General features: G+C 35.9%; 1 protein-coding gene across 3 annotated transcripts; it reads left to right on the top strand.

Annotated features, from left to right (window-relative positions):
- The first annotated feature begins 304 nt into the window (after window positions 1-304).
- LOC107029177 (ecotropic viral integration site 5 protein homolog) lies at window positions 305-14,240 on the top strand. Of its 3 annotated transcripts, none has more exons than XM_015230527.2 (18): window positions 314-565; window positions 1,600-1,669; window positions 2,812-3,387; window positions 3,476-3,661; window positions 4,091-4,204; window positions 6,428-6,486; window positions 8,747-8,813; window positions 8,891-8,942; window positions 9,041-9,133; window positions 9,243-9,326; window positions 9,432-9,856; window positions 10,918-10,979; window positions 11,165-11,234; window positions 11,457-11,537; window positions 11,610-11,711; window positions 12,116-12,240; window positions 13,270-13,357; window positions 13,856-14,240. In XM_015230527.2, the coding sequence occupies exons 1-18, from the start codon at window positions 519-521 to the stop codon at window positions 13,949-13,951; spliced, it is 2,397 nt and encodes a 798-aa protein (XP_015086013.1). In that variant the 5' UTR covers window positions 314-518; the 3' UTR covers window positions 13,952-14,240. The 3 variants fall into 3 exon arrangements, with proteins under 3 accessions (XP_027775498.1, XP_015086013.1, XP_027775499.1); XM_027919698.1 differs by lacking the exon at window positions 314-565 and adding an exon at window positions 890-1,370; XM_027919697.1 differs by lacking the exons at window positions 12,116-12,240; window positions 13,270-13,357; window positions 13,856-14,240 and having other exon boundaries at window positions 305-565; window positions 11,610-11,717.
- The last annotated feature ends 225 nt before the right edge of the window (window positions 14,241-14,465 follow it).

The raw sequence follows: 14,465 nt of genomic DNA on the forward strand, positions 1-14,465 counted from the left end.
GGCCTATCTCCACCTATAGATGTGAAAAACTTTGAATTCCAATATTATGTGTCTTATATAAGTGTCATACTCAAACTATTAATTGTTTATATTTTTTTATTTAAATTATTACCAATTATATTTGATATTATTTTCGATAAACATTCTATCTTTATATCAAATGTGAGGAAAATCTAACCTCATATGCAAACATATGAGCAAAATATTTAAACCATTAGTGATATATATATATATATATATCATACGCGAATTTTTAATATCTTAAAATTTGTGAAATGAAACGCACGTATTAAGCACGTGATTTTATTTTTCTAACTTTATCATAAAACTCTCGTCCCTCTGGAAAAATAAAAATTCAATTTACATTTCAACTTCGAATATATATATTTTTCACAGAAAAAACAGAGCGAAACCGAAGCAGAAGACTAAGGAGAAACTGTTGAATGGGATATGGAAGTATAGCCCTTCGATCATCCGAAAAACCCTAGATTCCTATTTGATCCAAAGCTCCTCCACAAATGACGGTTAAAAATTCTCATTTTCCCCCCAATTTTGAGCCCAAAAGGTACATTTTCTTACACTATTTCCCCCTTATTTCAGTATAAAATAAGCTAGAATTATTTTAGGAATTTTGATGTATTGGGTCGTAACCAAACACGTAAAAATCTGTATGAGTTAATGGGTTTTTGTTATTTTTTATTGTAGAAGTGTATTTTGTGTACGTTTAGTTTTTGAGCTATACAGGTATAATTAAATCCGAAATAGAAGGAATGTGTATGCATGGGAAATTTACACCTGGGTATTTGAATTAAGGGGAAAAGAAACAATTTTGAGTTTTTTTTTTTTTTGATGAATGGGTGGTGAAAAGAAACATTTTTTGATTGATGATGATGACTCATTAGTTGGTTAACCATTGATACATCAGAATATATGGAAAAGAATCAGTTTTGAGGTTTTTTTTCTGATGAAATGATAGCGAGTTAACGCATAGATTGATCAGTTATTGCTAAATCATTGCTATCTGTAAATGTTTCTTTGAGTTGTGAGTAGGGATAGAGATAGATTCAAGATTTTTTGCTGATTTATTGGATCTTTCTAGGTTTTGTTTCTATTTCATAAGAAGTCATGTTAGGTTTTAGAGGCATCTGATTGTATTTATTAGAATTGGGGGTGAACCTTCTCGGCACCAAAAACTTGGTGGGAGGAGGTAATGAGTTGGTGAGAAGAATGCTCTTCATGTCAATTGGTGTATGTGTTTTTGATTGACTTTACGTGAGGAGCAAAGAACGACATGGGCTGTAGGGTCAGAGACTTTAATGAAGTATGTTGTTATCCTTCTTGAGTAAGCGTTCATTGGATGTTGATGCCAGGTAAAAGTCTTTTTGTCCTTCACAAATTTATTTGGGTAAATTGCTCGATAGAAGTGCATGTTTGTACATTTCAGCAGCATTTGACTGTTGTGTATATTTTGCGTGTGCTGCTTTTTTTTTGTACACTACTTTCATGCTACTTTTCACCCAAAGAACAGTCGGTTTTCTGTACTAGGTGATTAAACATTTTTAATGATATGTATATCAAACTCTTTTGTTGTTTTGGCAGGGATGCATATGGATTTACTGTGAGACCACAACATCTTCAAAGATACCAAGAGTACGCAACTATATATAGGGTAATTGCTAGGTGTTTGGCCTGCTTCCATTAGTCACTTGCTATTGGTATTTATCGAATGATTGCAAACTTTATAGTTATTCATTGTGAACCCTTGTTTTCTTAAAATTAGATTTAATATAATGTTAAGCAAAAGGAAATTTAATGGAGAAAATGAGAATATTTGAAGAGATTATAATCCTTCTGTTTTTTTTTCCGTTTTTATTATAATTGTTATGTTGCTTCATTTAAGGAGAAGCTCAATCGTATATCCATAGATATTAAGCTTCGTTCCTGACTCGCTTAGACCATGTATCTTTGACATTCTTCTGCACTCAGGATTTTCTAACTAAATTAAAATAACTGTTCTTGTTTGGCTTGGAAAGATATACAGAAATGTCATGCGCACCTTAAAGTTTTCACTAGGCTACTTTACCTTGTTTTTTTAACGTTTTACGGTGGACCCTTGGGTTCTTCATTGCAACTCAATTGGAAGTGAAATTAGTAGAAGAAATTCAAAAGCATCAAGAATTTTGGTTACAGGTAAGAGTATAGGTTCTACAGAAATATTTACTCCTAAGTATATTTCTATAAAACAAAACACTATAGAAATTAATGATAGCTATGCTTATGCTATCAGAAGCAAGGAATACAGAAAAGAGCAGATGAAATACCACATTACCATTTCTAAAGGATCTTGAAGAACTGAACAACTGTTCTCTTTTTAATTATGGACCCGCGACTTCAACTTAAGTTTGGAGCTTTACTAAAATAAAATATTTTGTTGAACTGAAGTATATTTGAGTGCTTTACGAGGTGCCATTGTAGGGGAGGTTACATTAGGAGCTTCTGCAGTTTCTGCCCTTTATGAACAAGGGTAGAATTGTTTGTTAGTTTTGGTGCACACCTGAAGCTATGTCTGTATAGAAGATTGGGTGACATTTGGAGAGAAATATTATTGTGTAGGTTATCTATGTTTTGGCATACGGCTTGTAAATAGAGGTTTTCTCATATTAATAAAATTATTTACCTTATAAAGAAAAGGAAAAAAAGAAAAAGAAATGAAAAGAACAAAGGTAGAAAACAGTAGTAGTCTGGCAGAAATGCACACAGTCTGTTCAATCACTAGAGTATCCCTAACATACTTTAATATGTACATTTTAGGAAGAGGAAGAAGAAAGATCAGAGAAGTGGAAGGGCTTTCTTGATAACCAAGAAGAATCAAGTCAGCCACATGCTTCAGAGCAGTTGGACATCCGGACTGTGGATTTAGAAGTTAAAAACCAGCAGCAAACGGTTCCTGTTCAAGCATCTCAAGAAGAAGGCGATGATCCAGTGGGAGAGAATCCAGTCTCAGACATTAAAAGGGAAAGTGATCTTAAAAGGGAGTTGCTAGCTTATCCACCAAAAAAATCCTGTCATGCTTATACGTGGTCTGAAATTAGAGCATCTTTGAGTCTCATTGATCATTTGATGAGCTTTCGTGTGAAGAAGACACCAAAGACGAAAGTTAAATTGTCAACTGATGTTCACAATCATCTTGCAACTATTAAAGAGCAAGAGGAGTTGGAAGAAGAAAATGGAGAAGAACGTTCTGTCAATGAAGATTTGGGTGATGGTATCAATACCTCTGCAGAACTAGGTAGTGCCGACAGTGGAGTTTCTCCACAACTTTCCTTTCCTTGGAAAGAGCTAGAGTTCCTTGTTCGTGGAGGAGTTCCAAGGGATCTTAGGGGAGAGGTATTGCCTGACATCTCTACCGGTTTAATGGTTTACTGAAACTCAATATCATAAACAATCTTGTAGCTAAACGCAATTGATTTTGCAGGTATGGCAAGCTTTTGTTGGAGTCAGAGCACGTCGACTGGAAATATATTACTTGGATTTGCTTGATCCAGAAAGTGATACTGGTGATGGTCAGGAGCATGATGGATCATCATTGGCTGAAGAGAACAAGAGACCGAGTAAAGAAAGCATTCATGTGCCAGAGAAATTGAGAAAGCAGATTGAGAAGGTCGTTAGATGCATGGGCCCTGGACTTTATCGTTCAGTCTTTTCAATTTGTAGGTGCTACTTCTTTTTAGGGTCCATTCTGGTTGGTCATTCAACAATTTTGTAACAGATACTTCTGATAATCTTCATCATCTTCAACCTTTTTTGGGTTGCCCTTTTCCACTTGTCCATAATCAAATCTTACCAAGTTTATCTCATTTTGAGCATCCTCCCCACTAATACATTTCCAGCTTCCAATGGATGTTCATCCTCTTTGACTCAAGTGTACAATATCTACTTTCATCCTTTTTATTCTTCTGTTTGCCTTTTCTTTTTATTTCTTCTCTCTTTACTGACAGAAAACTGGGCACACATATCTGCATGTACATTATTACTTCCATTTCATGTTTGCTCACATTACTCTTTAGGCTAATGCATCGGGTATTTTCAGGATCTTCCGCGAACCTTTCCTGGACATCCTGCACTAGATGAGAGAGGTCGAAATTCCTTAAGGCGTCTACTTATAGCATATGCTCGACACAATCCAGATGTGGGGTATTGCCAGGTATGGTGTGGCGTTTTTGCAGAAGTCTTCCTTTTATCATTTCTTTCATTTCCTCAATATTGTTGGTTTCAAATCATGATATTAGTATGATGAAGGAAGCTATAAATTGTGCCAAGCTGACATGCTAGATGACGATATCTTCCAAAATCATTAGTGCTTGACAAATGTGGAAACCGTGAGTTGTGGAGCTAAAGCTGTTGGTTGAATACATCTAAATATATGGGTGTTAATGTTTGGATATCTCGTTCCCGCTATATGATTTTTCCTGTTATTGTGTTTTGATATGTTTATCCCATTTTTGTAAATAGCAATCAATATTCTTGGGCCTTCTTCTTTACTAGCTTAATTTTTCCATATTTAAAAGAATTCGAGCGTATAATGATTCTAATATTTCTTATTATGGTCTTAAATGTGTGGTCTCCTTTCTGTTTTTCCCCCTTTGCTATGTGGTCTTGATTTGACCTCTTTCCAATAGGCTATCTCACTTTTTATGCACTTCAATTTGTTTTAATACATGTAGGACTAGTTTGTTGGTAACAACCTAGGACTCAATTCTCATTTGATTCAGTTCATAATGTTGTAGTATTTATGCCTACGGGTTCATTTTAGATGGAAGGAGTACTTGTTACGCTAAGTAAAAAAGTATTACACATGCCATATTATGGTTGAAGGTTGTGGTCATGATTAAGAAAAAGGTTTAAGATTGTGGGACTTGTTTGCAATCAAGGCAGAAGGAGAACATTTGGCAGTGTTCTACACCCCCATCATGTGGGGTCGGATAAAAGAATAGGGAAAATTAAGACTGGTGTAGGTTCATTTGCCTATGGTAAGGGTAATGTTAAGTAGGGCTGACAAAATTAGTCCATGAAATATGACCCTTCCAACCTGCCCGAGAAGGGGTCGGTCATTGACCCGTGCATTTATTAGCTCAGTAAAAAATGGAAAAATATGTGATCAATATCGACCTTATCAAAATTCTTCTAAAATGATATATTTTTTATTTGATAATTTATATAAAGCCATAATGAAGGGTTGGGTTATGACCCAGTTTTTAGTCAATTTCAGTCCAACCCATTCCAACACGAGTAACTTTGGGTGAGTCAATAACCTGTCCATTTTATTAACTCAGCTCATTTTGACCCGTCCAAGTCCAGCCCAACCTGCCCATTGACACCCCTAATGTTAAGCTAGATGAGGTTGCTTGTTCCATATGGAGTTGTAGGCCTGGAAACCATTTCAGCCATAGCGTAGACTCAGTTGACAGAAATTAATGTTCAAGGTATAGGAGAATCTCCATATAACTTAGAGAATCTTTATGTCATGTTATCAAAGTTGTTATTATCCTTGCTTTCTTTAATCACAGATAGTAAACTTGTTGATAGATTAGGACTGCTCTTTAATCTCCATCAGATCCATATATTGTATGTCCAGTTAATCAGCCCACCTGATTTAGGTATTCTGATTTCACCAAGCCCAAGAACAAGAAGCCTGTGAGAATTATGCATCAAACTCAAAAGCTTAAGGCTATAGGTGCAGTAGATCAAGATCTTTATTGCTGCAGACCTGATAAACAAATAAAAAGTCCTCTCTAACGACTTATTTTCAGATTAAATATTCGTAAATTTCAACATGGAAGCAGAGTAGGCAGAGTTCCTAAGATCAAGTTCCATAGCCACCCATTAACAAAAAATTTTCTTGTGCTTGGTCTGCACCCACACAAAAGAATCATGCCATGCATGAGGAGTTGTTCGTGCTGCAGACACGAACGTTTTGGGATTGTAGCAAGTTAAGTTTCTCCTCGTAATCAAATGACACTTAAAAGAGTGTGATATGAAAGAAGCACAATCCTGGTGGCTTTTTGTAAATATACTTGTGGCTTCAATTTTTCATAAAAATGGAAGAGAATACCTTGAAATTCCATAGTAAGAAAGGGAAGAAAATGAGATGGGATACACATTATTATGGCTATGAGTTTTAAGATACGGGGGTGCATTGTCTAAACCTGATTTATTTTTCCTTAACAGCCTACAAGATCAGATGGAAGTAGTTACCTTTGTGGTGGTACTTATTCTTTTCGTTTCATTGGCGTGCATGAAGTTTAATTGTCCGTTTATCCTCCTGCATTCTAAGTTGGATGTCCATTACTGTAGAGTTGAAAACTTGATCACTTGTCCAAGCTATCCTTTTCCATAGTAAGTTCATCTGTTCTTTTAATTTTTGCAGGCAATGAACTTTTTTGCTGGTATCTTGCTTCTAATGATGCCAGAAGAAAATGCATTCTGGTAAGTTCCCAGTGAAACTTCTTGTATCTTCTTTTCACATGGAATGTCTTGTGTATACCCTGGCCCGTGGGAGCAAATGAAATTCTTTAATTCCATGCCAAGTCTTATGCAAGTCCAAAGTTTGTAAAGATTACACAGGATTTTGAGAAAGTATTCTATTCAAATATTTGCTTAATTTTTCACTAGAAGTGGTTCATCTATTATGTTAGTTGGAGAGTAGGGTGAATAACCCTACCAACAAGTTTAAGGAAGTCCAGTTCTCATTATTTCTTGAGTATGATATTTGGTTCCATCTGATGAATGATCAAAAGCTAGTCAACAGTAACCGTGAACTTGCAATAACTCTGGTGCAAGCTCACAAATTTTTAGCAGAACATTAAGGAGACCAATTATTAGCATATACTTATCTAAAAACAATTGTTAGAATATCAAGTGAATATTTGTCTAGATTCATATATGTCTAGATTGATTGTATTTGGCTAAGGTAAATCTTATAGTATATCCTTCAGTTTAGAAAAAGGAAGAACTTGGGAAATTTTCTATAGATGCTTTCTTTGAAATGTTAACTGTTGGATATTTGATTACCTTATTAGCGGATTAATTACCTATTTTATGGTGTATAACGTAACACTCTAATATAGGGAGCACCTCTGGACATTCTTAAACAAGTCAATGAGAAGCTTTTCTATTTCCACATGACATCTCAACTAAAAGATCAACTTTCTTCAGCATGGTCTCAATGCATCTACGATCTTGTTAGAGACTCAAACAACTTTTGCTACCGTCAGGCATGCTGCCAAAGTGTGTTCATGACCAATGTTATCTTCTATTTTTTCATTTTTTCAAAGGAATACTAAAATTAATTATGTGAAAATAGAAAAGCTTCTCATTGACTTGAATTAAATAATGTTAAAGAGGTGCTCCTTATATAGGAATCTTAGACTATGTATGATATGATAGGTTGATAATGTAAAAGAGGTGCTCCTTATATAGGAATTTTAGACTATGTATAATATGTTAGGTAATGAATCCCTAGGCTACTAATAAAGTAAGGTCCCAACTAGATAGAGTATCAACAATCTTGCTAGGCATTGTCAATTGTATGCCTCTTGAGATTTATGGAAGTCTTCCATAGCTGGTCAGTGATTCTGCAATGCAAAAACAAATGTCCCACTGTCTCAGCTGCCTCACCACATAAACAACAGTGTGTGACCATAATAATGTCATGTGTCAAGACAGCTTCTTTTGCTAGCAACCATGAGAAACATGCCACCTTCAAAGGTGCTTGGTTCTCCAGATTTGTTCCATGGCCATATTGAGTTCTGTGCCACTGTCGAGTTCAGAAGAACTAGAATTTGTAGGGTGATAAACAGGTGATGTACCTGTTTCCGCCCAACACCCTTCAAAAGAAAGAGCAAAGGAAACAGAATTTTATGAACCCCCCCCCCCTTCTTTACCTCTCTTTTATGCATTCATATATGTGTTGTAGCTCTTGGGTGGTATTCTATAATTGCTTTTGGCTTTTTTAGCTCATTCTTTTGAACCTATTACAACCTGATTAATCAGTATACTATAGCCTTCTTAGCTTTTGCATATCACCATTGCCCTTGCATTGTTTATAAAAAAATGATTTGTACTGCTTCGACTAGTCCTACCTGTCTTATTAGGACACACAATGTGCTTCTGAGTAGTAATAATATCACTTAGTACGCGACTAACATTGTTTCCTCAGAGATCGCTACGATTCCTCTTCTTCTCACCTCACTCTATTGACAGAAAATTCAATTCAATTATCAGATCCTATAAGGTTGTATTGTACCATTTCTATCTTGTGCTTTTTGTTCAATGCATTATTTTCTTGAGACTGGTACAATGTTATTCAATGTGTTATACTGGTCACTTGTTTAAGTAGTCTTGCTCTTTATCAACTTTGTTGCTCGAGGATTTCTTTCAATTTGGTGTTGTTAAGTTTGTCAAAACTGCAACTAGAAGACTGGCGCTGATATTATGATGGAATATCATAAGCTACTTGAGGTCTGTGCAAGAGACAATCTAGGATATGCGCTTTCTTCCACGTGACTTGTTAAAATACATGTACATTTGTTTGTGTACTGAAGTGGTTGTTACCGAAGTATTTTATATATTTCTTGAGATTGATATGGAAACCTTTATTCATTTAATTTTTAGTAACTATACAAACGTTATTTAATTATATTCATATGGAACTAAACTTATAGGCTGGTTTGTTTCGAATCTCCAGGGCATTGGTGGGTCTTATTGATGAATACTTTGACGGCTGTTACTCACAAGAGATGATAGAATCCCAGGTTTGCATAACCTACACGTAATTCTGGCTATGCTGGATGATCATAACTCATGCAAATGATCCCTTTTTTCCCATTAGGTGGATCAATTGGTGTTTGAGGAGTTGGTGCGCGAAAGGTTTCCGAAACTTGGTCTGTCCATGGCTTATATCTGTTTTATCTTGGTTGTCTTCTTTCCTCATCAAAACAATCCAATCGCTGTTTCTTATTAGATGATCCTTTTGCTGTAGTCAATCATCTTGATTACTTGGGAATGCAAGTGGCATGGATTTCTGGACCTTGGTTTCTTTCAATTTTTGTAAATGTGCTTCCCTGGGAAAGTGGTAAGGTTCTTGTTCTGTGCAGTAAACTTTAGCTATAGTAAAACAGTTCATGTTCTTGTTGAAGATTGTTTAATTACTTTTCACCCCCAATGGATTGTTTTACATCCAGTTCTCCGAGTTTGGGATGTGCTTCTCTTTGAGGGAAATCGTGTCATGATCTTTCGAACAGCACTTGCTTTGATGGAGTTGTATGGTACTACAATTCATAGTGAATAATGTTTTTGCATGCCAAACTCATTTAGATGGAGCAGCTGAGGCTATCTTAGACAACTATTAAGATCATAGCGAAATCTTGCAGGTCCTGCTGTAGTTACAACTAAGGATGCTGGGGATGCAATCACCTTATTTCAATCCCTTACGGGCTCAACTTTTGATAGTAGCCAACTGGTGTTGACAGCTTGTATGGGTTTCTTAAATGTTACTGAAGATAGGTTGCTAGCACTGAGAGAAAAACATCGGCCAGCTGTGCTTGCAGTTACTCAGGAGAGATCAAAGGGAGGGCCTATTAAGAAAGATCCGAAAGGTCTTGCCTCCAAGCTGTATAGTTTTAAGCATGATCCTGATTCTTTTATGAAAGAAACGAAGCCAGAGGAATGCTCAGGTGATAAGAAAACAGACAATAAAATATCAGACTCAAATTCCAACTGCGCAAGTATGGATGAATTTCTCAACAGCCTAAACATAGATTCACATGTTGATTCCCTTCCAGGTCTTCAAGAACAGGTTACTTGTTCAGTCCTCTTAGCATATCCAATGAAGAAGTCACTTCTGGGCTTCTTCGCCTTATTTTGCTTAGCTTTCAGCTGAGACTGACAATTTGATTTGTGTTCTTCCAGTGTTAACACTTTGCAAAAAATAATGTTTATGAACTTGATATTTCTTCCTGGTATTAGAAAACCAGCGGTTTGGAAAGAAAGGGGGTTATGTGATTTGGATGTCAAATGGCTCAAAATAATCTTAGTATGTAACCTTTGGTCTTTTAGTTCTTTTTGGCTTTTGACCTATCGTATCGTTTAAGGAACTACATGCGGATTCAGTCTTTTGTTTATCTTATTTGTGTGGGAAAAAATGCTGAGAGGGAGTTCCTTTATCATCTTCTAAATACGTATCTGAATCTCCGAGTTCTCCTTGAACGTTTGGGGGGGTGGGGGGCTTCCACGCCCAACCAAATTTTAATGAAAGTGGAATTTGATGTAGCATCTTTTCATGGGCCAGTCTTGTTGCTGTCTTCATCTTATTACACGTGTTTTGTGCATGAAGAAAAAATTGGCAAATTGGGTAGAATTATTGAAATCTATTCCCCCCATGTGTTTTGGTCCAATGGTAAAGGAAGTACACCACATGATGTGTCGTAGGTGCGTGTCACGAGTCCCAACCTTGCTTAGGACTAAACTCTGGTATATAAGTTGGAGGAAGGCTTAGAGCCAGGTCCATAGTCCATACTCCAAGTTCTGGACCTGTGTGCTAATTGGGGCTGGGCCAGCTAATCAACAGGATTTCTTGGTTATTGCAATCTGTTCCAATTAAGTGTGATGCATTTGGTTCATATTCCAACAAATTGAAAACCCTTGATTTCCTTTGAAACTGACAATTATTTCTCTTTCTTTGATACACTTCATGTATTAATGAAAATTTTATATTGGTGTAGAATCTGTCGTCTTACCAGCAAACTTCAGTGGCAATTGTTAGTGTTCTGTGATTAAGAAAAATACTTGTCTGTTTTATCAACTAAAGTAGTTGACCACTATCCCTTTTTAGTGCAATTATTAACAGCTGCTATGCAGGTTGTTTGGTTGAAGGTTGAGCTCTGCAGGACACTGGAAGACAAGAGAGCAGCTACCCTGAGGTGTTGCATTTTTATTTCAAAAGTCCAATTTTGATTTCATTTTTTATGCGGAATCTCCTGTAGTAGTTTTTGTTCCTGTGATTCAATCATGACGATTGCGTCCACTAATACATTTATTGACAATGCTAAAACACGAAAAGGAAAGTTCAAACCTAAAACAGATAAGTTGTAATTTTCTTTTCCAGAGCTGAAGAGTTGGAGACAGCGCTTATGGAGATGGTCAAAGAAGATAACCGACGACTATTAAGTGCTAGGGTATATATTTACTTATTTTCAATTATTTTAGTGCTCATGTTACTGGTTGAATGTAAGTTATATGCACTTCAAACATGGAAGAAAAGGTCGCTTGTAAACAGACTTTTCTAGTAAATATATATTATCTCTATTCATAAAAGTCTCCGTTTATTCTGGACTTTCTGAAACAAATAAAATCATGTGGTCAGCACATCTTTCTGAAGTTTTGTCAGCAATCTGCAGGTTGAGCAATTGGAGCAAGAAGTGGCTGACTTGCGACACACCCTTAATGATAAGAAAGAGCAGGAGAAAGCAATGCTTGAGGTAGTGAAACAACGTGCTTCGCGTAAATTTGCTTTTAAACCTATATTTACATGCTTAAGATATGACCTTTAGGTTTTGATGCGGGTTGAGCAAGAACAGAAGGTAACAGAAGATGCTAGGATTGCTGCCGAGCAGGATGTGGCAGCTCAAAAGTATGCAGTACACGTTCTTCAGGTTTGATATCCACTACCAGTGACCAATATTGTTTGTTTATTTGAAGCAACTATTACAATTCTTTGATGCATAAGCACATTAACGGAGGTTAGTGCTCAAAACTTTTACTAGCTAATTGCAGCTTGGGAAGGTATTCAGTGGTTCATTTGGCACTTCTTTTATTTGATAAGTAGAACTTTATTTTGTAATTTGCCTTGCACCAAAAATATGCTGTGAGTCCATGACTACTTATCATTATTGTGCTATTTGATGCATTGGTTTTTGAGAAGTAATGAAATAGCTAAAAAATTTAATTAAAAGCTCTCTTGTGAAGCCAAAAGCAGTGGCATTTAGCTTACAGTCTCAGCTTAGTTAGAAGTTTCATAATGGGATACTTAATTTTCCTGAACAACCTCTTCATGCAGGAAAAGTATGAAAAGGCTATGGCTTCTGTTGCTCAGATGGAGAAGAGAGTTGTCATGGCTGAATCGATGCTTGAAGCTACCTTGCAATATGAATCTGGTCAAGTCAAAGCTCTATCTTCCCCACGGTGTGTGAGAGTTCTGAGTTCATTCTAAATTTTACATCTTCTCTTTTCTTATGAATCTAGTTCTTCTGCATCCAACATATGTGTAGAAAAATGTCAATAGTTCCTTTTGAACTTCTGCTGAACTATGTCGACACTAAGGGATCGTTTGGTTTGAAGACAAGTTATGTTGGGATTAATTATGATGGAATAAGTTATGTTGGGATAAATTATGATGGGATTAGTTATGTTGAGATAAATTTTTTTTGATTGTTTGGTTTGTCAAATATGCACGACATAATTTCTAAGAGTAAGTTGTGTGTTAGCAAAAATACCCTCTAGGAATAAGTTGTTTGTTTATAAAAGAGGGTTTAAGGGGGTAATTTTGTTATTTTACATTTTTAATCTCGGGATAAGTTATCCCGGGATTAGTATACCACCCTCAAGTAGGAATAACTTATTCCAGTCATAATTATTAATCCTGGGATAAGTTATCCCCCACTTTGTAACCAAACAAAGTATTGAGGGGTACTAAAAAGTTATCCCAGGATTATTTTTCTTTATCCATCACACCAAACCAGGATATTTACATTATGAAGCACATATAGGACTATAATCTGGTCAATGAAGGGTGGAAAACATCAGAAAAAATAGAAATTCAATGACTATGGTGGCTGGCCAGGGAGATGTTACTGGAAAGGTAATATCGTTGTTTAGTAATTCCAAACACAATGTTGATGCAAAAATAGATTCATTTGACAAGCTGGTAACCTAATTTCTGTTACAAGGAAAAAGTTCCTCCACAAGGTGTATTGGTGTAATGTCAATAAATTAATTAAGTGATCATCTAATTATCGTAAGCTGAAAAGATCTAGCCCAAGTGTCAGCAAATAGTGTATGGTGCCGCTTGTTGTCCAAGTGTAAGAAACAAAAGAATTATAGTTACTTGTGATTTTCTTCCCTCAGCCTGTTCTTCTTTTTTGGTGATGTGATACTTTCAGCACTTTGGTATTTTAAATTGGGTAGATGATTCAAAGTGACTGTATTTTTCAGGGCGACAAAACCAGATTCTCCGCAAGGTGCACCAGCAAAAAGGACAGGTCTACTATCGTTCGGCCTTGGTTGGCGTGATCGGAACAAGGTATTGTTGACACTCCCATCAGTTATAGGGTAATTATTATCTGTTATTGATACAAATGATAAATGATAGCATCTCTTCTTGGCAAGTAAAAGTATAAGCATAATATTTTTTAGGAGGCGTAACTGGTGAAGATTCCTAATTAGTGGTGTGAAATCACACATTCTGAAATTTAATCATCATTGTCTAAGTGGTGTTTTTCAAGTCAAAAACCACAATTATCGTGGGGTTTAGGCCATGGCTCATGCCTGTAGAAGTGTAGATTGTATTCAATACTAAAATATACGAAGGAGGACCAGAGATGCCTAATCCTGTACAAAAGGTGAAAACATTACCAATTTCTTTCACTAATCATGATTGTGTTGAATGTTTATTATTTCCCTTTTGGCCTTCCCTAGCGGGTCTTAACTTTTGGTATCAACATAGACATAAGAACAAAATAAAAACATGAGAACTTAGACCTAAGATTGCTCAATGATGATTTTTTTGCTGATTTGACAGGCGAAACCAAGCAATCTGAACGAAATGAAATCTGCAGATGAAGGATCAGAAATGAGCAGTACGGCTACTGAAGCTAACGGACAGCAAGAACAGTAAACATGCTGTTGCTTATTGAAGGTGTATACTGAAAGTTATGATTATAAGAGGTGGTAATTACACCCTCAATTGGTTGCATGTGTAGTTACGTCCTTTCGACGTTCTGTTGGAGTGTAACTTGTACCTCTTAGCTCAATTTTGTTTCAACAGTTATTTGATTCTTCTGTACAGTTAGAACAAACCTGTAAAGAAATTTGGCATCTACTTGTAGCAGTTATGGAATGTGAGCTTCGATTTTGCTTAATTGTGAATGAGTTTAAGTTATATACATGTGTATGAATTCTCTGTATTCATCCATTTCATTTCAGTACTCAATTAAATTTCTGAGTTAGAAGATTAAAAATACTCATAAAATATCTCATTTTTTGAGTGTTATAACTTAACTATCATCAAATATTTATTGTAACACACCTTAATTGTTAGTTGTTTTTCTTACCTGAACGATGGTGACTCAAGTAGAAAAAGAGATCAATTGATAGTTGAATTGTGTTTTGCTAAACAGTTTACAATAGTT

The sequence above is a fragment of the Solanum pennellii genome, chromosome 9 (assembly GCF_001406875.1).
Source record: "Solanum pennellii chromosome 9, SPENNV200".
In the NCBI taxonomy this organism is placed as follows: Eukaryota; Viridiplantae; Streptophyta; class Magnoliopsida; order Solanales; family Solanaceae; genus Solanum; species Solanum pennellii.